The 24,214-nt window shown below is 36.2% G+C and overlaps 1 protein-coding gene across 16 annotated transcripts in view; it reads left to right on the top strand.

Annotated features, from left to right (window-relative positions):
* The window catches only part of MYO9A (myosin IXA), a 279,561-nt gene that overhangs the window by 53,733 nt on the left and 201,614 nt on the right, over window positions 1–24,214 (top strand). For 12 of the 16 annotated variants that reach the window (XM_067029270.1, XM_067029272.1, XM_067029281.1 and 9 more), the window contains exons 3-6: window positions 4,210–4,304; window positions 6,753–6,815; window positions 18,100–18,199; window positions 19,714–19,770. In XM_067029270.1, the coding sequence (XP_066885371.1) occupies window positions 4,210–4,304; window positions 6,753–6,815; window positions 18,100–18,199; window positions 19,714–19,770 (315 nt within the window). The remainder of the gene's footprint in view (window positions 1–4,209; window positions 4,305–6,752; window positions 6,816–18,099; window positions 18,200–19,713; window positions 19,771–24,214) is intronic. The other 4 variants (XM_067029275.1, XM_067029276.1, XM_067029274.1 and 1 more) reach the window with 1 other exon arrangement.

Here is a 24,214-nt window from a genome sequence, read left to right as displayed (position 1 = left end):
TATCAGACATGTTTTGAAAATATATATACATTTTTCCCAGGTTTAACCCTCTCTTTTTTAAAGTTTAAATATAAATTTAATTTTTTTTATTTTTTTAGTGAAGTATAGTTGATTTACAATGTGTTAGTTTCAGGTGTACAGCAAAGTGATTCAGTTATACATATACATACATATTCTTTTTCACATTCTTTTCTATATGGTTTATTACAGGATATTAAATATAGTTTCCTGTGCTATACAGTAGGACCTTGTTGTTTATCTATTTTATATATAGTATATAGTTTGTATCTGCTAATCCCAAAGTCCTAATTTATCCCTCTTCCACTTCCTTTCCCCTTTGGTAACCATAAGTTTGTTTTCTATGTCTATGAGTCTGTTTCTTAGCAGTCAGAAACTTCCAAAAAAAAAAAAAATTGCCCAGGACCAGATGACTTCACTGATGAATTCTACTAGACATTTAAAGAAGAATTAACACAAGTCCTTCAAAAATTCTTCCAAGAAATAGAACAGGAGGGAGGAACACTTTCTAATTTTATAAGGCCCAAAATATTTCACTGATAACAAAATTAAACAAAGACACCACAACAAAAGAAAATTACAGACTGATATCCCTTGAAACACAAACATTCTTAAAGAAATACTGGCAAACTTAATTCAGCAAAATATAAAAAGAAGTATGCACCATGGTAAAGTAGGATTTATATTAAGGAATGAAAGTTTGGTTAAACACTACAAAAATACATGTATTATACAATATTAATAAACTAAAGGACAAAAGCCACACCATCATCAGAATAGATACAGAAAAAGCATTTGACAAAAACAACATCCTTTCATGATTAAAAAAACAAACAAAAAACCACACTCTCAACAAACTAGGAATAGGGAGGAACTTTCTCAATCTGATTAAAAACACCTATTAAAAATTATAGGTTAACAACATACTTAATGGTGAAAGACTGAGAGCTTTCTCCCTTTGATCAGAAAGAAGACACAGATGTCTGCTCTCACCATTTCTTTTTTTTTTTTTTTTTTTTTTTTGTGGTACGCGGGCCTCTCACTGTTGTGGCCTCTCCCGTTGCGGGGCACAGGCTCCGGACGCGCAGGCTCAGCGGCCATGGCTCACGGGCCCAGCCGCTCCGCGGCATGTGGGATCTTCCTGGACCGGGGCACGAACCCGTATCCCCTGCATCGGCAGGCGGATTCTCAACCACTGTGCCACCAGGGAAGCCCTTTTTTTTTAATATTTATTTTATTTGGGTGCACTGGGTCTTAGTTGTGGCTCGTGGGCTCCTTAGTTGTGGCTCGCGGACTCCTTAGTTGCAGCTCTCTGATTCTTTGGTTGCGGCATGTGGGCTTCTTAGTTGTGGCACATGGACTCCTTAGTTGCAGCAGGTGGGCTCCTTACTTGCAGCAGGCGGGCTCCTTACTTGCAGCACATGGACTCCTTAGTTGCAGCTCGCTGGCTCCTTAGTTGTGGCATGTGAACTCTTAGTTGCGACATGCACGTGGGATCTAGTTCCCTGACCAGGGATCGAACCTGGGCACCCTTCATTGGTAGCGTGGAGTCTTAACCACTGCATCACCATTTTTATTTTTCCTTTTTTTCACTTTCTCGCTCTCTTTTTTGGTACTGAAATATAGTTGATTTACAATGTTGTGTTAGTTTCTGGTGTACAACAGAGTGATTCACTTATGCATATATATGCATATTCTTTTTCATATTCTTTTCCATCATAGGTTATTACAAGATATGAATATAGTTAGTTCCCTGTGCTATACAATAGGTCCTTGTTGTTTATTTTATATGTAGTAGTGTGTATTTGCTAATCTCAAATTCCAAATTTATCCCTCTCCCACCCCCTTTCCTCTTTGGTAACCACAAATTTGTTCTCTGTGCCTGTGAGTCTGTTTCTGTTTTGTAAATAAGTTTATTTGTGTCATATTTTAGATTCTACATATAAGTGGTATCATGTGATATTGCTGTCTTCCTCTTTCTGACTTCACTTAGTAAAATAATCTCTAAGTCCATCCATGTTGTTGCAAATGGCATTATTTCATTCATTTTTATGGCCGAGTAGTATTCTATTGTGTATATATACCACATCTTTATCCATTCTTCTGTCCATGGACATTTAGGTTGTTTCCATGTCTTGGCTATTGTAAGTGGTGCCACTATGAATATAGGGGTGCATGTATCTTTTCGAATTAGAGTTTTCTCCAGACATATGCCCAGGAGTGGGATTGGTGGATCACATGGCAACTCTACTTTTTAGGTTTTTTTAACAAACACACCTGTGGGAAAAGGTGGTTTTCAGTGAGTGATCTTCAAGTCAGGTCACAGAAAGATAGCCCTTTGAATGAGGTTTTCTAGGAAAATGCCAAATAGGTCAAATTGTGAGTTATCTGTGGGACAAGGCTTTAACTCTTAACCCTAGTCTGATCTTTCCAGTGGCTTCTAGGCTAGACTGCTTTTTTAAAAAAACCCTGTAATTGTAGGGTGTCAGTTTTCTCTTCAGTGTGGAGCTAGGGAGAGGGAATTGGTAATCAGGTAAGTTAAAATGCCACCAATACCTGCTTTTCTTACTGAGATCCAGCTGTTTTCCTTGATTAAATGTTCTTCTACAAAGGATTATTCCAAGCCCTTGTTAATTTCTAGAATCATCAAAAAGTTGATGTTACTTTTGACAAATAACAATTTTTGTCAGTCTTATTTGTTTTTTGAAGGGGAGAGGAATTTCAGAGATCTTTACCATTTTCTCTGATCTCATCCTCAGTAATCTTTTCAAGAGGTCTAAGTAATAAAATGTATTTTATATATTTACTCATGTGGTTACTATTTCTGCTGTTCTCTATTCCTTACGTTGATCCATATTTGAACATGATAGTGTTTTCCTTCTGCATGAAGGACTTTCTTATTTCTTTTAGTGTGGGTTCACTTATGAATATTTTCAGATTTATATATATGAAATTTTCTTTTATTTGCCTTTACTTTTTAATGATTTACTTTAAAAAGTAGATATTAAAATTAAAAGAAATAACTTTACAGTAAAATTCTGTGAATTGTAAACATATTAATTTGTGTAACCATTTATGGGTGTAGGTACAGAGTAGTTCCACTACCCCATGAAACTCCCTCATGCTATTCCTTATCTTCATACCCTCTGCCCTCCCATACTCCCATAACTTGTGGGAACTACTTGTTTGTTCTTCATTGCTGGTTGTTGTTGTTTTTCAAAATGTCATATAAATGGAATCATACAGTATGTAGTGTTTGGATACTGGCTTCTTTTATTCAGCATTATGTCTTGAAGATTTCATTTAAGTTGTTGAATATGTGAGTTCATCAGTGGATTCTTTCTTTTAAATTTAATTGAGATATAACTTGAAATAATATATAGCCATTTAAAATGTATGATTTAGTGAATTTTGATAAATGCATATACCCTGTCACCACCATCATACAATCAAGCATAGAATATTTTCATTACCCCTTGTGTCCCTTTGTAGACATTTCCCACTCTCATCCCCATTCCCAGACAGCTTCTAATCTGCTTCTTGTTACTCTTGTTTTGACTTTTTTAGAATTTCATATTACAATGTGTACTCTTGTGTATGGTTTCTTCCACTTAGTATAATGTTTAATATTTGTCAGTGTTGATGTCTGTACCAGTAGTTCCTTCTTTATTGCTAGGTAATATTTCATTGCATGGTGTATGCTTTTGGTTATAACTTAGGAAACATTTTTATTCTTTCTAAAACAGTACTGTCATTTTGTTTTAAGTAGATATAATAAAGCATAGTACATTATGTAATGAAACTTTATTTCCTTTGTACTGTTCTAGAATTGTAATTCTTTTGATGTAATTATTCTTTTCCTAGCCCATTGCTATTTCAGTTAAGCAAGATTTTAAAAATATATACATATAAATATATCAAGAATATTTGCTGGCTCTGGAATGTGAAAGTGAAATCTGATTTGTAATGAGCAATAAGTTTTTAAAATTAAGATTTATTTTACTGAATAGCATAAAATGCAGTCTACTTGATTTCATTTCAAATATTAGTTGCTTTCTTTTACTTTACCTGAACTATGAAAGTGAATTGCTTTTCTACTGTCTATTTAACATTATTTTCTCTCTGAGCTGATCTAAGCAGGATTTTCCATTTTTAAAAAATAAAATTAATGAGAACTCTTTATTTTGACAGGCCTTTGGAAATGCAAAGACAGCTCATAATAACAATTCAAGTCGTTTTGGCAAGTTTATTCAAGTAAATTACCAAGAAACAGGCACTGTACTTGGGTAAGTAGCAATAGCAGGCTTTAGAGCATGTTTATATTTTTGCCATTGCCCCTTCATAAACCATAGGTTGTTCATTTGCTTTTTAACGAGAATAGTGACATTAATGTTTATATTAAATTTTTTTCTTCTCAATTATTTCTTTCTTTTGGGAAAGTTCAAACCTGAGAAAAGTTCTAAGAATAGTGTAAACCCCATATACCCTTAACTTAGATTTATAAGTTTTTAACAATTATATGCATTTGCTTTATCTTTCTATATTATTTCTACATTCATTTTAAAAAAGAATATCTTTAGTGGAGTATAATTGCTTTACAATGTTGTGTTAGTTTCTGCTGTACAACAAACTGAATCAGCTATATGTATACATATATCCCCATATCCCCTCCCTCTTGAGCCCTAATACTATTTTATACTTAAGATATTTAATTTTGTCATTATAATAATTCTTACTATATAGTCTGTGATCAGAGTCCTCTGGTTGTGCCAGCAATATTCTTTATAACTTTAAAAAAATTAATAGACTATTTTTAGAACAGTTTTAGGTTTATGACAAAGATGAATAGAAAGTACAGAGAGTTCCCATATACCTCTTCACCCTATCCCCCAGTTTCCCCTCTTAATAATATCTTGCATTAGTGTGTTCCATTTGTGTTGTACCTTGAATGGGCTTTGACAGATGTATAAAGGTATGTATTCACCCTGACAGTATTATATGGAATAGTTTCACTGCCCTAAAAATCCCTGTGCTCCACCTGTTCATCCCTTCCCACCCACTAACCTTTGGCAACCACTGATCTTTTCACTGTCTTAATAGGTTTGCATTTTCCAGAATGTCATAATGTTGGAATTATATAGTATATAGCCTTTACAGATGGATTCTTTGCTCCTTAGCAATAGGTATTGAAGGATCTTTCATGGCTTGGTTTTATTGGACTAATAAATTTTTGGATAATTGACATCTTTATGCTTTTTAGAAGTGTTTTTAGTTTATTTATGTTTCTTGTTGAGTTTATTCCTAAGTATTTTATTTTATTTTTAATGTTTTGTTGTTATTAAAAGTGTGATTTTTCTCTTGCATTATATCTTCTAAAATTGCACATTATTTGCATATGTGAAGGCTACTGATTTTTATATTAATTTTACATCTTGTTATCTTACTGAATTCTTTTATTGTTTATATTAGTTTTACTGTTGGTCTCTTAACATTTCTAGGTGTATTAACATATCTGCGTAAATAAATACTTTAAATTTTTTTCCTGTTCCTTATATCTTTGATTATTTTCTATCTTGTCTGATTACATACCTCCTATACTGTGATAATATTGTTTTAGACCTTTGTGTGAATGCCTTTAATTTTCTTCACTAAGTAAAATACTGGCTTTAGGACATTTTATTGTGTTAATGAATTAAACATTGATTTTAATTTTCTTTGAGTGTTTTTGTCAGTAATGGCTATTGTATTTTATCAAAGGCCTTTTTGGCATCTATGGAAATTAGCTTGATCTTCATTTTTGGATCTATTAATATTATCATTATTTTGCATTCCTGGGGAAAAAAAAATCTCACTTGGTCAATACAAAGACACAAACACCCACAGACATAGACACACAGACATATTTATACACATACATATCTCTTCCCCATATCTCTTCCCCACAACTGGTTGTTGTGTTCTGCTTGCTAGTTTTTATTTATGATTTTTGTATCCATATTAATAAGTGCTATGTACTCACCCTCTGTGCTAGTTCTTCCTTACATCCTTTTTCCTTCTTGGATTGAATCTTATATGTCTCTCTTGGTACATCCATAATATTCTGATCATTGCTGTAAAATAAACCCTATCAGCTCAGCATGATAGCTGCTAGTTTACCTCTTTTCTCCACTAGTTTGTAAGCCCCTTGAGGACAGGTAGTGTATCACTGATTTCTGTATTTGAACAGTGCTTAGCACGGTGCCCAGTTAATGAATACTTACTGAGTAAATTGGTAAATAATAAACTTATTTACCAGAATTTATTCCAGAATGTGGCAACAGCATGGATATATAAAAAAAGTATATCTTTGAGCCTTATTTAGTAGTCTGGTCAAACTGTAATATCTGAAAGGATGTCCAATGGTAATTGAGCCTAGAAAGAAAGTAAAGTCTTTGTCACGGGAGGGTCGTATGTGCCATGTTTTGAACTTCTGACTTTATTTTGCTTTATTGAAAGAAAAAAAAGACTTAGGGGTTTATGAACTTAATGTGGATGACACTAACAGTGTCCATAACACAATTATAGTGGTAAATGTACTTTGGAAGGCAGGTATGCTCACCACTATACCACCAACACCGGTGGTACATGTACTCTGGATAGTATTCTTTATACTTTTGCATCTTCTCTGATAAAATATTTGTCTACCTTATATTAAGCTTTATTATTTATATCAATCAATTTTATTTTTCTTCTAGTGCCTATGTTGAAAAGTATCTACTGGAGAAGTCCAGACTTGTTTATCAAGAGCATAATGAACGGTACATATTTTAATTTGTGTAATTAGATCGAGTTAACATTTGTATCATGTAGATTGACTTTTCAGATCTTTGTATATTATGACCTTTAATTCAGTTTATACCATGTATAACTTTATATATAATTGCTATTTCTCTCATGGGCAAAATACTGTACTTTTTAAGAAGCTGCTAGGAGGTCTTTTTTTTTAATGGGTATATAGAAATGTTGTCCTTTCTAAATTCTAGGCAAACTATCAGAACAGGAAAATAGTGGTATCTCAGGTGGTATCGTTTTGTGAGCGTTTTGCCTTTAGTACTTTTGTCACGTCTTGGTGTTCTTTCTCTAATTTGAGAAAAGTTTTTAATAAAGATCTTAATTTCATTGTAATCTTTGAGGTATATGGAATTTCAGAGATGACATATGTGTAACTTTCTTTAGATGAGGAAGCCAAATATCAGAGAGGTAAATGATTTGCTTCATGTTATAATGAGACAAAATGAAGAGCCAGAGTTTGAAGTTAAACAAACCTATATTCAAATATTGGATATGCTTTTGGTATCTCACCTAACTTCTCTGCTTCTTAGATACTTTTTCTCATTTTGCAGATGGAAAACTATCCTAAAGTTGTTTAGAGGATTAAATGAAATAACGTTTATAAAATGCTCAGTGTAGTCCTTATATATAATAAAATTTCATTAAACATTATCATAATTAATTACCTGTAAGCTTAGGACTAGAACTCAGACTTTTCTGTTAATTTTTTTATGGCTAGCTGATGAGGAAATCTGAGTTAGAGATGTTTCAGAATGAAGGGAAGAGAGGTTGGGGAAGAGAATAGCCTCCTAAAGACTTGTAGAGCTAACAGATACTACTATTAGAAGGTTATTAGTAACTTTTTCTAACACAATTTAATAGAGTGGTAGTGATATAAGTCTGGTTTCCTTAGTTTTGAAGAATCAACGGCAGGAGAAGATCCAGAGCTTATATAAACTGATTCTCTGTTATCTTGCTAGATTTGATTTGTAGATGTATGTATAATCCTTATTACATGTTTCTGGATTTGGCTTCCTAGTATTTTTTTATTTTTTAACATTTTTATTGGAGTATAATTGCTTTACAATGGTGTGTTAGCTTCTGCTATATAACAAAGTGAATCAATTATACATATACATATATCCCCATATTTCTTCCCTCTTGTGTCTGCCTCCCTCCCACCCTTCTAGCTAGTCACAAAGCACCGAGCTGATCTCCCTGTGCTATGCAACTGCTTCCCACTAGCTATCTATTTTACATTTGGTAAGGTATATATATCCATATATACACTACCACTCTCTCACTTTGTCCCAGCTTACCCTACCCCCTCCCCATGTCCTCAAGTCCATTCTCTAGTAAGTCTGCGTCTTTATTCCCATTTTGTCCCTAGGTTCTTCAAGACCCTTTTTTTTAGATTCCATATATATGTGTTAGCATACGGTATTTGTTTTTCTCTTTCTAACTTACTTCACTCTATATGAGACTCTAGGTCCATCCACCTCACTATAAGTAACTCAATTTCGTTTCTTTTAATGGCAGAGTAATATTCTATTGTATATATGTGCCACGTCTTCTTTATCCATTCATCTGTCGATGGACACTTAGGTTGCTTCCATGTCCTGGCTATTGTAAATAGAGCTGCAGTGAACATTGTGCTTCATGACTCTTTTTGAATTATGGTTTTCTCAGGGTATATGCTCAGTAGTGGGATTGCTGGGTCGTATGGTAGTTCTCTTTTTAGTTTTTTAAGGAACCTCCATACAGTTCTCCATAGTGGCTATATCAATTTACATTCCCACCAGCAGTGCAAGAGGGTTCCCTTTTCTCCATACCCTGTCCAGCATTTATTGTTTGTAGATTTTTTGATGATGACCATTCTGACCAGTGTGAGATGACATTGCATTGTAGTTTTTTTTTTTTATTTTTGGTACGCGGGCCTCTCACTGTTGTGGCCTCTTCTGTTGCAGAGCACAGGCTCCAGATGTGCAGGCTCAGTGGCCATGGCTCATGGGCCTAGCCGCTCCGCGGCATGTGGGATCTTCCTGGACCGGGGCACGAACCTGTGTCCCCTGCGTCGGCAGGTGGACTCTCAACCACTGTGCCACCAGGGAAGCCCTGCATTGTAGTTTTGATTTGCATTTTTCTAATGATTAATGATGTTGAGCATTCTTTCATGTGTTTGTTGGCAATCTGTATGTCTTCTTTGGAAAAATGTCTATTTAGGTCTTCTGCCCATTTTTGGATTGGGTTGTTTGTTTGTTTGATATTGAGCTGCATGAGCTGCTTGTAAACTTTGGAGATTCATCCTTTGTCGTTTGCTTCATTTGCAAATATTTTCTCCCATTCTGAGGGTTGTCTTTTCATCTTGTTTATGGTTTCCTTTGCTGTGCAAAAGCTTTTAAGTTTCATTAGGTCCCATTTGTTTATTTTTGTTTTTATTTCCATTTCTCTAGGAGGTGGGTCAAAAAGGATCTTGCTGTGATTTATGTCATAGAGTGTTCTGCCTATGTTTTCCTCTAAGAGTTTGATAGTGTCTGGCCTTGCATTTAGGTCTTTAATCAATCCATTTTGAGTTTATTTTTGTGTATGGTGTTAGGGAGTGTTCTAATTTCATTCTTTTACATGTAGCTGTCCAGTTTTCCCAGCACCACTTATTGAAGAGGCTGTCTTTTCTCCATTGTATATTCTTGCCTCCTTTATCAAAGATAAGGTGACCATATGTGCGTGGGTTTATCTCTGGGCTTTCTATCCTATTCCATTGATCTATATTTCTGTTTTTGTACTAGTACCATACTGTCTTGATTACTGTAGCTTTATAGTATAGTCTGAAGTCAGGGAGCCTGATTCCTCCAGCTCCATTTTTTGAACTCAAGATTGCTTTGGCTATTCGGGGTCTTTTGTGTTTCCATACAAATTGTGAAATATTTTGTTCTAGTTCTGTAAAAAATGCCAGTGGTAATTTGATAGGGATTGCATTGAATCTGTAGATTGCTTTGGGTAATAGAGTCATTTTCACAATGTTGATTCTTCCAATCCAAGAACATGGTATATCTCTCCACCTATTTGTATCATCTTTAATTTCTTTCATCAGTGTCTTATAGTTTTCTGCATACAAGTCTTTTGTCTCCTTAGGTAGGTTTATTCCTAGATATTTTATTCTTTTTGTTGCAATGGTAAATGGGAGTGTTTTCTTAATTTCACTCTCAGATTTTTCATCATTAGTGTGTAAGAATGCCAGAGATTTCTGTGCATTAATTTTGTATCCTGCTACTTTACCAAATTCATTGATTAGTTCTAGTAGTTTTCTGGTAGCATCCTTAGGATTCTCTATGTATAGTATCATGTCATCTGCAAACAGTGATGCTTTACTTCTTCTTTTCCAATTTGGATTCCTTTTATTTCTTTTTCTTCTGATTGCTGTGGCTAAAACTTCCAAAGCTACGTTGAATAATAGTGGTGAGAGTGGGCCACCTTGTCTTGTTCCTGATCTTAGTGGAAATGGTTTCAGTTTTTCACCATTGAGGATGATGTTGGCTGTGGGTTTGTCATACATAGCCTTTATTGTGTTGAGGTAAGTTCCCTCTCTGCCTACTTTCTGGAGGGTTTTTTATCATAAATGGGTGTTGAATTTTGTTGAAAGCTTTCTCTGCATCTATTGATATGATCATCTGATTTTTCTCCTTCTATTTGTTAATATGGTGTATCACATTGATTGATTTGCGTATATTGAAGAATCTTTCCATTCCTGGAATAAACCCCACTTGATCATGGTGTATGATCCTTTTAATGTGCTGTTCGATTCTGTTTGCTAGTATTTTGTTGAGGATTTTTTCATCTATGTTCATCAGTGATATTGGTCTGTTGTTTTCTTTTTTTGTGACATCTTTGTCTGGTTTTGGTATCAGGGTGATGGTTGCCTTGTAGAATGAGTTTGGCAGTGTTCCTCCCTCTGCTGTATTTTGGAAGAATTTGAAAAGGACAGGTGTTAGCTCTTCTTTAAATGTTTGATAGAGTTCGCCTGTGAAGCCATCTGGTCCTGTGCTTTTGTTTGTTGGAAGATTTTTAATCACAGTCTCAATTTCAGTGCTTGTGATTGGTCTGTTTATATTTTCTATTTCTTCCTGGTTGCCCATTTTATTGCCATATAGTTGCTTGTAGTAATCTCTCATGATCCTTTGTATTTCTGCAGTGTCAGTTTTTACTTCTCGTTTTTCATTTCTAATTCTATTGATTTGAGTCTTCTCCCTTTTTTTCTTGATGAGTCTGGCTAATGGTTTATCAATTTTATCTTCTCAAAGAACCAGCTTTTAGTTTTATTGATCTTTGCTATCGTTTCCTTCATTTCTTTTTCATATATTTCTGATTTGTACTTTATGATTTCTTTCCTTCTGCTAACTTTGGGGATTTTTTGTTCTTTCTCTAATTGCTCTAGGTGTAAGGTTATGTTGTTTATTTGAGATTTTTCTTGTTTGTTGAGGTAGCATTGTATTGCTATAAACTTCCCTCTTAGAACAGCTTTTGCTGCATCCCATAAATTTTCGGCCATTGTGTTTTCATTGTCATTTGTTTGTAGATATTTTTTGATTTCCTCTTTGATTTCTTCAGTGATCCATTGGTTATTTAGTAGCATATTGTTTAGCCTCCATGTGTTTGTATTTTTTACAGTTTTTTTCTTGTAATTGATATCTAGTCTCATAGCGTTGTGGTCGGAGAAGATACTTGATATGATTTCAATTTTCTTAAATTTACCAAGGCTTGATTTGTGACCCAAGATATGATCTATTCTGGAGAGTGTTCCATTAGCACTTGAGAAGAAAGTATATTCTGGTTTTTTGTTGTTGGAATGTCTTATAAATTAAGTCCAATTAAGTCCATCTTGTTTAATGTGTCATTTAAAGCTCGTGTTTCCTTATTTATTTTCATTTTGGTTGATGTGTCCATTGGTGAAAGTGGGATGTTGAAGTCCCCTACTATGATTGTTACTGTCAATTTCCCCTTTTGTGGCTGTTAGCATTTGCCTTAAGTATTGAGGCTCTCTTATGTTGGGTGCATAAATATTTACAATTGTTATTTCTTCTTCTTGGATTGATCCATTGATCATTATGTAGTATCCTTCTTTGTCTCTTGTTATAGTCTTTAAAGTCTATTTTGTCTGATATGAGAATTGCTACTCCATCTTTCTTTTGATTTCCATTTGCATGGAATATCTTTTTCCATCCCCTCACTTTCAGTCTGTATGTGTCCCTAGGTTTGAAGTAGGTCTCTTGTAGACAGCATATATATGGGTCTTGTTTTTGTATCCATTCAGTCATTGTATGTCTTTTGGTCGAACCATTTAATCCATTTACATTTAAGGTAGTTATTGATATGTATGTTTCTATTACCATTTTCTTAATTGTTTTGGATTTGTTACTGTAGGTCTTTTCCTTCTCTTGTGTTTCCTGCCTAGAGAACTTCCTTTAGCATTTGTTGTAATGCTGGTTTGGTGGAGCTGAATTCTCTTAGCTTTTGCTTGTCTGTAAAGGTTTAAATTTCTCTGTCAAATCTGAATGATATCCTTGCTGGGTAGAGTAATCTTGGTTGTAGATTTTTCCCTTTCATTACTTTAAATGTGTCCTGCCACTCCCTTCTGGCTTGAAGAGCTTCTGCTGAAAGATCAGCTGTTAAACTTATGGGGATTCCCTTGTATGTTATTTGTTGCTTTTCCCTTGCCACTTTTAATAATTTTTCTTTGTATTTAATTTTTTTTTTTTTTTTTTTGCGGTACGCAGGCCTCTCACTGTTGTGGCCTCTCCCGTTGCCGAGCACAGGGTCCGGACGCGCAGGCTCAGCGGCCATGGCTCACGGGCCCAGCCGCTCCGCGGCATGTGGGATCCTCCCAGACCGGGGCACGAACCCGTGTCCCCTGCATTGTCAGGCAGACTCTCAACCACTGCGCCACCAGGGAAGCCCTGTATTTAATTTTTGATAGTGTGATTAATATGTGTCTTGACATCTTTTTCCTTGGATTTATCCTGTATGGGACTCTCTGTGCTTCCTGGACTTGATTGACTATTTCCTTTCCCATATTACGGAAATTTTGAACTATAATCTCTTCAGATATTTTCTCAGTCCCTTTGTTTTTCTCTTCTTCTTCTGGGACCCCTGTAATTCGAATGTTGGTGCGTTTAGTGTTGTTCCAGAGGTCTCTGAACCAGTCTTCAATTCTTTTCATTCTTTTTTCTTTATTCTGCTCTGCGGTAGTTATTTCCACTATTTTATCTTCCACGTCACTTATCTGTTCTTCTGCCTCAGTTATTCTGCTATTGATTCCTTCTAGAGAACTTTAAATTCATTTTTAGTGTTGTTCTTCATTGTTTGTTTGTTCTTTAGTTCTTCTGGGTCCTTGTTAAACATTTCTTTTATTTTCTCCATCCTATTTCCAAGATTTTGGATCATCTTTACTATCATTACTCTGAATTTTTTTTCTGGTAGGCTGCCTATTTCCTCTTCATTTGTTTGGTCTGATAGGTTTTTACCTTGCTTCTTCATCTGCTGCATATTTCTCTGTCTTCTCATTTTGCTTTACTTACTGTATTTGGGGTCTCCTTTTTGCAGGCTGCAGGTTCGTAGTTCCCATTGTTTTTGGTGTCTGCCACCACTGGGTAAGGTTGGTTCAGTGGCTTGTGTAGACCTTCTGGTAGAGGGGACTGGTGACCATGTTCTGGTGGCTGGAGCTGAATTTTGTCTTTCTGGTAGGCAGGGCCACATCCGGTGGTGTGTTTTGGGGTGTCTGTGATCTCATTATGATTTTAGGCAGCCTCTTTGCTAATGGGTGGGGTTGTGTTCCTATCTTGCTAGTTGTTTGGCATGGGGTGTCCAGCACTGTAGCTTGCTGCTCGTTGAGTGGAGCTGGGCCTTAGCATTGAGACGGAGATCTCTGGTAGAGCTCTCACCGATTGATACTATGTGGGGCCAGGAGGTCTCTGGTGGACCATTGTCCTGAACTTGGAATTTGGCTCTTCCCACCTCTGAGGCTCAGGCCTGACACCCAGCCGGAGCATCAAGACCCTGTCAGCCACACGGCTCAGAAGAAAAGGGATAAAAAAAAGAAAGAAAGAAAAAATAAAATAAAATAAAGTTATTAAAATAAAATTTTTTAAAAAAATTGTTAAAAAAAGAAAAGCAGAGAGCAACCAGACCAGTAAACAAATCCACCAATGATAACAAGTGCTAAAAGGTAAACTAAGATAAACATGTAAATCAGAAACTAGTCAGTTGTGTACAGCAAACCCCAGGTCTACAGTTGCTCCCAAAGTCCGCTGCCTGAATTTTGGGATGATTCATTTTCTATTCAGGTATTCTGCAGATGCAGGGTACATCAGGTTGATTGTGGAGATTTAATCTGCTGCTCTTGAGGCTGCATAGAGAAATTTCCCTTCCTCTTTGTTCACACAGCTCCTGGGGATCAGCTTTGGATTTGTCCCTGCCTCTGCATGTAGGTTGCCCTCTGACATCTGTTCTGTGTCCAGATGAGGGGCGGTTAAAGTAGAGACTGATTAGGGGGCTGTGGCTCACTCAGGCCGGGGGGAGGGAGGGGTAGGGTATGTTGGGTGAGCTTGAGGTGGCGGAGGCTGGCGTGACGTTGCAACTGCCTGAGGCATGCCGTGTGTTCTCCTGGAGAAGTTCTCCTGGGTAAGTCCTTGGATCACAGGACCCTGGCAGTGGCAGGCTGCACAGGCTCCCAGGAGGGGAGATGTGGATAGTGACCTGTACTTGCACACAGGCTTCTTGGTGGCTGCAGTAGCAGCCTTAGCGTTTCATGCCTGTCTCTGGGGTTCGCACTGATAGCCACAGCGTGCGCCTGTGTCTGAACCTCGTTTAGGTGGTGCTCTGAATCCCCTCTCCTCTCACATCCCGAAACGATGGTCTCTTGCCTCTTAGGCAGGTCCAGAGTTTTTCCTGGACTCCCTCCCGGCTAGCTGTGGCGCATTAGCCCCCTTCAGGCTGTGTTCACGTAGGCAACCCCAGTTCTCTCCCTGGGATCTGACCTCTGAAGCCCAAGCCTCAGCTCCCAGCCCCTACCCGCCCTGGTGGGTGAGCAGACAAGCCTCTTGGGCTGGTGAGTGCTGGTCGGCACCGATCCTCTGTGTGGGAATCTCTCCGCTTTGCCCTCTGCACCCCTATTGGTGTGCTCTCCTCCTTGGCTCTGAAGCTTCCCCCTCCCCACCCCGTTTCCATCAGTGAAGGGGCTTCCTCGTGTGTGGAAACTTTTCATCCTTCACGGTTCCCTCCCAGAGGCACTGGTCCCGTCCCTATTCTTTTGTCTTTGTTTTCTCTTTTTTCTTTTGCCCTACCCAGGTACGGGGGGGGGGGGGTTTCTTGCCTTTTGGGAAGTCTGAGGTCTTCTGCCAGCGTTCAGTAGGTGTTCTGTAGGAGTTGTTCCACATGTAGATGTATTTTTGATGTATTTGTGGGGAGGAAGGTGATCTCCATATCTTACTGCTCCGCCATCTTGAAGGTCCTCTGTACTATTTATTTCTTAATGCTTAATTGAATCTCGCTAGTTTCCTTTCATTTCAGCCAGAAAAACTCCCTTTAACATTTTTTATGGGGCCCATCTGTTAGCTCTGAAGTATATTAATTTTTGTTTATCTGGGAATATCCTAATTTCTCCTTTATTTTTGAAGGATAGTTTTGCTGAATATATAATTCTTGATTTTTTTTTCTTTTAGTACTTTGAATCTGTTTCCTTTCCATGGTTCCTGACGAGAAATCAGTTGGTAATCTTATATTATGATCTGTTGATGAGGCATTTCTCTTATGGTGCTTTGAAAATTTTGTCGTTGTCTTTCAACAGTTTTAATTTGTCTAGGTATGGATCTCTTTGAGTTTTTCCCTCCTGGAGTTCACTGAGTTTCTTGGATGTACAGATTAATATTTTTCATCAAATTTGGAGACTTTCTGGTCATGTTTTTCAAATATTCTTTCTGCTCTTTTCTTTCTTCTCTTTTTGGGGCTCCCATTGTGCATATTTTGGTGTTCTATATTGTGCATGTGTTGGTGTCTGCTTAATAGTGCCCCACAGATCTCTGAGATTGATAATTTTTCTTCATTCATGGTTCTTTCTCTTCCTCAGACTAACTAGCCTTAACTGACCTTTCTTCAAGTCCACTGATTCCTTCTTCTGCTTGCAAATCTGCTTTTGAGCTCCTCTAGAGAGTTTTTCATTTTAGTTATTATACTTTTCAACTCCAAAATTTATTTTTGATTATTTTTATAAGTTCCATATACTTATTGAGAGCTTCTATCTGATGAGACAGCATTCTCATACTTTAGTTCTTCAAACATGGTTTCCTTCAGTTCTTTGAATATATTTAAAACAGCTGATTAAAAGCCTTATCTAGTAAGTCTAATGTCATGATCTCCCCAGGAACAGTTATTATTGAATGTTTTTTCTCCTTTATATGTGGTATACTTTCTTTGTTTGTTTGTTTGAAATAAATTTATTTATTTATTTATCTCTGTCTGCATTGGGTCTTCGTTGCTGTGTGCGGGCTTTCTCTAGTTGTGGCCAGCAGGGGCTACTCTTCGTTGCAGTGTGCGGGCTTCTCATTGCAGTGGCTTCTCTTGTTGTGGAGCATGGGCTCTAGGCGCTCGGGCTTCAGTAGTTTTGGCACGTGGGCTTCAGTAGTTGTGGCTCACGGGCTCTAGAGTGAAGACTCAGTAGTTGTGGCACATGGGCTTAGTTGCTCCACGGCATGTGGGATCTTTCTGGCCCAGGGTTTGAACCCGGGTCCCCTGCATTAGCAGGTGGATGCCTAACCACTGCACCACCAGGGAAGCCTGTATGTGCTATACTTTCTGATTCCTTGCGTGACTTGTAAATTTTTGTTGAAAATTGGACGTTTTAAGTAATAATTGGACATTTAAAATAATCATGTGGCAGCTCTAGAAATGAGTTCCTCCCCTTCCAGGGTTTGTGGTTGTTTTCTTACTGCTGTTTGTTTTGTGAATTTTCTGAGGTTATTTGAAGTCTTTGAAAAGTATTCTTTTTCAAGTGTAGCTATTGAAGTATCTGTTTGGTTAGATTTAATGATTGAGCAGAGTGTTCCTTAAATGGTTGGAAACAGTAAGTCTCCCATACTTTGCCTCAGGGCTCTCTATGGGTATTGGGGCATGATATTTAACACCTAGGTAGGCATTTTGTAATTCTGCCTTAGCCTTTACTTCCTCCTTGTGCAGACTTTCTGGGTTAGTGATAGGTGAGAGGTTAGTATCTCCTCTTGTCTTTGCTGAGTGGATGTGCAGCCCTGGGCATGGGCACAGCCTTATGCATGCACATGGCCTTTTAGATTCCCAGGAACATATTGGGGCTTTTCAAAGCCTCTGTGATGTCTCATTTCCTGCCTTTTCCCTTTAAGTTTTTTGGTTAGCCTACTGTGTGCCCCAACATTTATTCATTGCTGCAGGAAGCTGATATGTTCAAAAATTGCCTATAATTGTTTCCTACAAATGTCTCTGGGGCAAAGATTTTCGTACTGGGCTAACTCTGAGTCAGGTCAAATAAGGATAGTTTTGAAAATGGCTCCTTCCAAGGAACCACCAGACAGATCAGATAATCATATTTCTCAGGGAATGATACTCTGAATGAGCCCCAACCCCGTTCTGTCCTCTTTTGGAGGCTGCTAGACTTCAGTTGTCCATCTCAGTTGTAAGCTGTTGGTATTGAAAGCTACCATGGATCTGGTAAGCAGGAGGTGGAATAGGGCAAGTTAAAAGGCCATCAAGCTTCTGTTTTTACTGAGATTCAGCTGTTTTTCTTGTGTAAACATTCTGGATTGCTGTTTTCTTTTAGTTAATTTCTAGAGTTGATTCTGACAAATTTGCCAGTTTTCTAATTGGTTCTGTGGAGAGAATTTTTAGAAGTCTCAAGTTTACTGTATTGCTGCCTTCACCTTTCTCTTTGTATTCAGCATACAAAACATTATTTTATTTTGTAGTACTTATTTTTTATTTGGGCCACACTGTGCAGCTTGCTGCATCTTAGTTCCTCAACCAGGGATTGAACCTGGGCCACGGCAGTGAAAGCTCTGAGTCCTAACCATTTGACTGCCACTTGAATTCCTCTGTAGTACTTAAATATTGAATTTATCACCTTTGTATTAAAAAAATGAAGCAAAGCTGAAACAGTTTACTAATTAATGTTTTCTTTTTCTTTTTTTTTTTCTTGTTGAATGATAACCATTAGATGATGTTCATTATAAAGCCATACTTCTTTGTTTCCAACAGGAACTATCATGTATTTTATTACCTCCTGGCAGGAGCAAGTGAAGACGAGAGATTAGCATTCCATCTTAAACAACCGGAAGAATATCATTATCTCAATCAGGTGAGAGTTCATGAAAAGCATTTTGAAATGTAGAGCATTATTAAATTTTAGCTCTTGAGAAAAGATTTTTTCCTAGTACTTTGTTTCTGAAATCTGGTTGGTAGTGGATATTAACTAGCATTTTCATGTATGCAATCTAAAAATCTATGTGATGCAATTCTTAAATTTAAAAATTATTATTATTATTATATGAATTGGAAAAGATTAGTTATATGTGTACTTTTTGCTTTTTGTGAGACTCTTTAAGAGAATAATAAACTGTTTATAGATACTTCCAATTTAGAAAAATGCTTTACCCTTTCCAAAGTGATTTACCTGCTACAGACCACAGCATGTTAAATGTTACTAATGATTCATGCTTGCCCTTGTCAAAGGATTACTGAAATTTTATTTGCATGTTTGAAGTCTAATACATATACATCTTTGCATGATATTATGATACTGACTTAGAGTATGATTATTTTTATAACTCAGTGATTATTCTATTAAACATTCAGTATGAAAATTCACTAAAGGAAATGACTTAGAGAATTTGTAACTTACCTTGTAACTCAAAATTCACCCCTAAACTTCCATAATAAGTAGTAATTCTCACAACTTTTCATTGCATTGGTTTCTCCAATTTTATTCCTCATATTAACAAAAATTCTAGAACTGGTAATAATGGAATTGGTCTGACAGTAGATCATTTAAATAACAGATTGTCTCCCCTCATTTTTTTGTTTGAGGCAAGATGTATTGTCTATGGAAAGAAATTCCTTTTGGGTCATTTAAAAAATTCTTATGAGGGTTTTGTAAGGAAATTGACACTTTGTTGTGGCTCGGAGATTGTAGTGTGTATTTAGGGTTATGAAAGTAACATCTCAGACTTTGCAAGATATAGAGCATGCTGTATAACTGATATTTCCTAATTTTGAAACTACATATTTATATAAGCTAATAAAACTCTGTATTACTATATTGAGAATTTCAAAATTATTTTATATATCACTTCCCAGTATGACACTAGGCATTTTTACTATATTGAATTTAAGTATATTTAAAAAAATCATTGATTTAGCTTCTGAGATTTTTCCTTTCCCTTCCTGTTGAAACTATTTGCCTTATATATGGGTGATTAAATATTTTCCTTTTTAAAAAGTAGTAATTGCCCATAAATGAGCTGACAGTTGTTAGCATTAGAGGAATCCAGAGTTTATTGAATCTCTTCCAGATATTTTTTGTAATCAGTGTCCATACCATACATATTCTTGTCATAAGGTCAGTATTCAGAGACTATGGGACTCAGCAGTTACTATATTTCAGAGTAACTGAATAATAGCAAGTATGGATTGGTTATGATAATATATGATCTCCCAGAATCTGAATGTTTACTTAGTTGTTTCTTGTTTTGTGCTGCTATACAAAATAACTTTCTTTGGTAACAGCTGTGCTACGTGAACACTACATCTAAGAGGTGATTAGAGAAGTGTAATAATCATTACTTCTACCTAACTAATCTGCCTTACTTTCAGATAACAAAGAAACCCCTCAGACAGAGCTGGGATGATTATTGCTATGACTCTGAGCCGGTCAGTACAAGTGCCTAAATATTCTGTGTTCCTGTTAAACAAGGACCCTCACCTTGCTCATTTGCATCTGTCTTGTGACTTAGGAAGAAAATCAGCTAAAATACAAACAAAGAATCTAGGAAAGAAGATAAATCAATGTTTAATTTATTTGAATTGATTTATTTGTATTTGTATGGTTTATTGATTAAAAACCAGTCAATTTACCATTTTTGGATTTTTTTGGCTGTTTAGACTGTATTCAATATTTATTTTGACCAGTAATAAATTGATTGCATTCCTGATTTCAGCATTGTTATGGATCCTTATGAACTATAGGATTTTTTTCCTTGAGATTTGTTTGTTTCAGTTCTTTTTCAGTAGTTTAGTTACCCACATATTATGAGTAATATTTATTGTTTATTTTAAAAATTTACATCCTTCCTGTTTTATATGTCAGGTAACAGTCTTTTCACATAATTAATGCATACTTTTTTTAATAGCAAGAGAGGCTATAGCCTTTATGTAATTTTCTAAAAATTAAGAATTGAAATTCCTATAAATAAGATTATTTTATGTTTTAAATTAGAATGATTTTTAAGGGCATATATATAATATAAAATGAGTAGGTAAATTTAGCTTTATTTGTTATATTTTGTAAGAACAAGTTTGTAATTGTAAAAAGAACACAAAAAGTCTTTTTCCTTTACTTCAGTTTGCAATTAGGTTAGATGTGAGAGGCTGAAAACATGCACTCATCTATATTCATTAACTAATGAACTAATTTATTAACTATTCCTCCTGGAAACATAACATGTCTTATTCCTTGCTTTAAATAACCATCACTTTAATTCTCACTGCATGTGATTACAAACTCCTCTAATTGCAAAACTATCAGTTGAGAAGGATTAGTAATTATGACATTAATTTTTTCCTTCAGTTTAATTGCATTACCATTTCATAATAAATCAAGTAATTTGCAGTTTCAGATTTAATATTTTGGAAAATAAATTTTAGACACTTAAATTTATAGATACTGATAACTTTTAATAGAAAAATTTTATGCTGTTTTGTCACTCTTGAGAAGCTTCCATCTTTCGCCTAGTACACCAAGTGACTGTGTGTGCCTCATGAGGAACTAGGTAGGAGACTGGGAAACTTATATGGTGAATAAAAGACTTGATTGCCTTTGCAGAGCTTATAGTGAAATTGTGAACTGGTCTGCTATTGTTTAGACAGTGTAAGTAATGCTTAAGAATTTTTGGGCTCTGAAGTAGATAGACCTGACTTGAATACTGGCTCCATCTACTTACTAGTTTTGAGAACCCAAGCAGATCACTTATTCTTTTGTTTCCATCACTTATTTAAGGGAATAATAATGGTCTTTAACTTTCATGAGTATTAGTGCATCTAAAGAGTTTGATAGATTGCTTAATACTGTGTAAGCGCACAGTAAATGTTTCCCCCATCGCTGCCACCACTGAAAACATCATTCTCCATCTTTTCCTCTTAGAAGAACTTTGTAACTATACTCTCCTACTCCCTTAACATTACTTTCATCACTGCCCTCCCATTTATTACGTTTTCAAATCTATTATAGTTACAACTTTGATTAATTTCTGTTGCTTTTTTTTCACAAGGTAATTAATGCAAACAAGCTGTCTATTTGAGGATCTTTTGTTTTATTCTTTCCTCTTAGCTCCTCCTCATAGTATATTTGGGGGCAAACTAAACTTGTTTCACTCTGAGGTATTAGAACTTATGTGACCAGCATTATAGGAAGAGAGGTTTAAGGAGGGTTCTGCAATTTGTGTTGTATTTTTTTTTTTTTTTTTTTTTTTTTTTTTTTTTGGCGGTATGCGGGCCTCTCACTGCTGTGGCCTCTCCCGTTGCGGAGCACAGGCTCCGGACGCGCAGGCCCAGCGGCCATGGCTCACGGGCCTAGCTGCTCCGCCGCATGTGGGATCCTCCCGGACCAGGGCACGAACCCGCGTCTCCTGCATCGGCAGGCGGACTCTCAACCACTGCGCCACCAGGGAAGCCCTTGTGTTGTATTTTTTAACATACATTATTTGGAATTGTATAAATGATCCCAAGAGGAGCTATGGTGAGAAAATTGCTTTTGACAAGGGACCTGTTGTTGCCCATTTCATTGTATGGTGATTTAATTCCTTTTAAGGGTTATCCTATTAATACAAGCTCAAGCAACTAGTGTTTCATGGGAGATAGCAGCGGATTTAGAACTGGATAGATTTTGGTTTCGCCACCCCTGTTATCTAGGTGACTTATTTAACCTCTGAGTCTATTTTCTTCCCTATAAATGTGTGTACAATTAAATATACATATGCATAATTAACTCCTTGTGTTTTGAGGATTTAGAGATTATAAATGGTAAGTGACTCTCATAATGACTGATATGTAGAAGATATTTAGTAAATGCTAATTTCCCTTCTTTAAATGGTAATAATCTATTCAAACAGTTTTACCTTAAAGCCGGTTCTGAATAACTTCAATGTAAACAGTTAGTGTCACCTAATTTTTAAATTTTTCTGAACTAAGCTTTGAATGATTTTAGGGTCCAACTATCAGGCGGGTTTAGTGAGAATGACCAGAATAGGTCTCAGAATATTGACATTCCACCATGCTGCAGAGGATTAGAACTCATATCTCAGTGAGGCCAAGCTTCCATCCTGGTCATTACTGCCTTTATAGGAACCCAACTGTTTGTATAGTACCTGGCCTCCCATTTTCCCATGAGGTAGACCTTCTGCAGGAATCCTGATGCAACTTGGGCAAGAATCTTTGAATTCATAATGTTTCCATTCTCCCTATTTTAAGTATTTCTACAACATAGCACTCTTACTGCTATTCACGGTCCCATAGTTTATAAATTTGTGGTCACTCTCTTAAATACTGCCTTTTTGGCTTTATGCCAGTCCAATATGAAGGTCTCTGCGTGCTGTACAACTTCCTTTGCATATATTTTTCCATTTAAAAACCACTTTAACATCCATATTATGTTTGATCATTATAAAACCGCTGGTTGTAGTTAGTATGATTACCTTTCACACCAGAAGCAACAGTGGCTCAGAATTTAAGTGACTTTCCCCCACGGTGATGAAGCAAGTTAATAGTGTAATTGGGATTCAAATCAGGCTATGTTCTTTATATTCTTTTTTCTTAAATGATCTTCAGCATCTTTACTAATTCTCAAAGTCATTTATTCCTATTTATGTCATATTATCAACTGGTAGCTATAAAAAAGTATGATTTTTATAAGCACCATTCTAAGAAATACATACAGCGTAAGAGAAAAATGTGTAATTTGACTCTGCTCTTCACTTTCTCTCCCTCCTAAATGTTTACGATATGCCAGGCTTGTTGTAGGTACTTATAAATGAGAAAGCATTCTCATCATCTCACACAAAGGGAAAAAAGGCTGATAACATGAAAGAACATTTTGGTGTGTTTGTGAGGAGTGTGCAGTGGCATGTTATCAAGTAAGACTAGAGCCTGAGCTAAGTTTGACAAGAGGAATCAACTATTTTCTTTCAGTGGAAAGGGTCCGAACAGTTGTTGGTTAGTTCCCTGCCTTATTCTTTGACCCTTACTGTTTCATTGTTTTCTAAATGACGTCCAACAGCCAGTATTTGTATCTTGGTGCTTGAAGGCTTTTCTCAGAACCCTGGAAGGCCTTGTGCTCTTGCATGACCCTCTAGAAGTTCCTAGGAGTTAACAGCTTATCTCTAGAAGTCCTCAACCGATAACTCAATAACTCATGGGAGGTGGTATATAAGTGTTCCCGCTCCTTCACCTATTTTTTTATATTGTTTCCCAGAGATTACTTTGGGATTAAAGTCCAGTTACCCACTGTGGTAGCTACTTTAATATTATACCCTATTTAGGCTACATTGCCTTCCCTACATTCCGCTAGTACTTGTACTGAATCTTTGTCTCAAGGTCTGCTTCCATAGGAACTCAGATTAAGATAAAGATATTTCTGGTCTGGTAGGTTAGTCCATCCTTAGTTTTTCTAATACCATTGTCATCAGGGAAATACACATTAAGTACAAGCATTTAAAAGTTAATTATGATTTTTGTCTTCACTGAGACCATTTTGTATCTCCAAAGAACAATTTGATTATAGATAACAGCAAGTATAAATATATTTATATTTTAGTTCTTTATTCAATTTATGTTCTCAATATTTTATACATATTCTTTTATTCATTCTTGGGGTTGATAAGAACAACCGTCAGTTATGAGAATCATTACTGTATCATTGAGTTTACACAAGTGGAAGCATAGTTCTCTTTTTCCCCACTGATTTATTATAGAAAACTTTTTACTAAATCATAAAATGAGTGAGCTCTTTGTGGTTTTGGGGGGAAGAAAAGCAAGAGCTTTTAAAAAGCTTTACTATAGGTAAAAGAAAAATGTGTTAACTTAAAATTTTTTAGTAGGTAGG

The sequence above is a fragment of the Kogia breviceps genome, chromosome 3 (genome assembly GCF_026419965.1).
Source record: "Kogia breviceps isolate mKogBre1 chromosome 3, mKogBre1 haplotype 1, whole genome shotgun sequence".
In the NCBI taxonomy this organism is placed as follows: domain Eukaryota; kingdom Metazoa; phylum Chordata; class Mammalia; order Artiodactyla; family Physeteridae; genus Kogia; species Kogia breviceps.
Note: the sequence above shows the minus strand (reverse complement) of the source record. Positions and strands in the feature narration are given on the sequence as shown.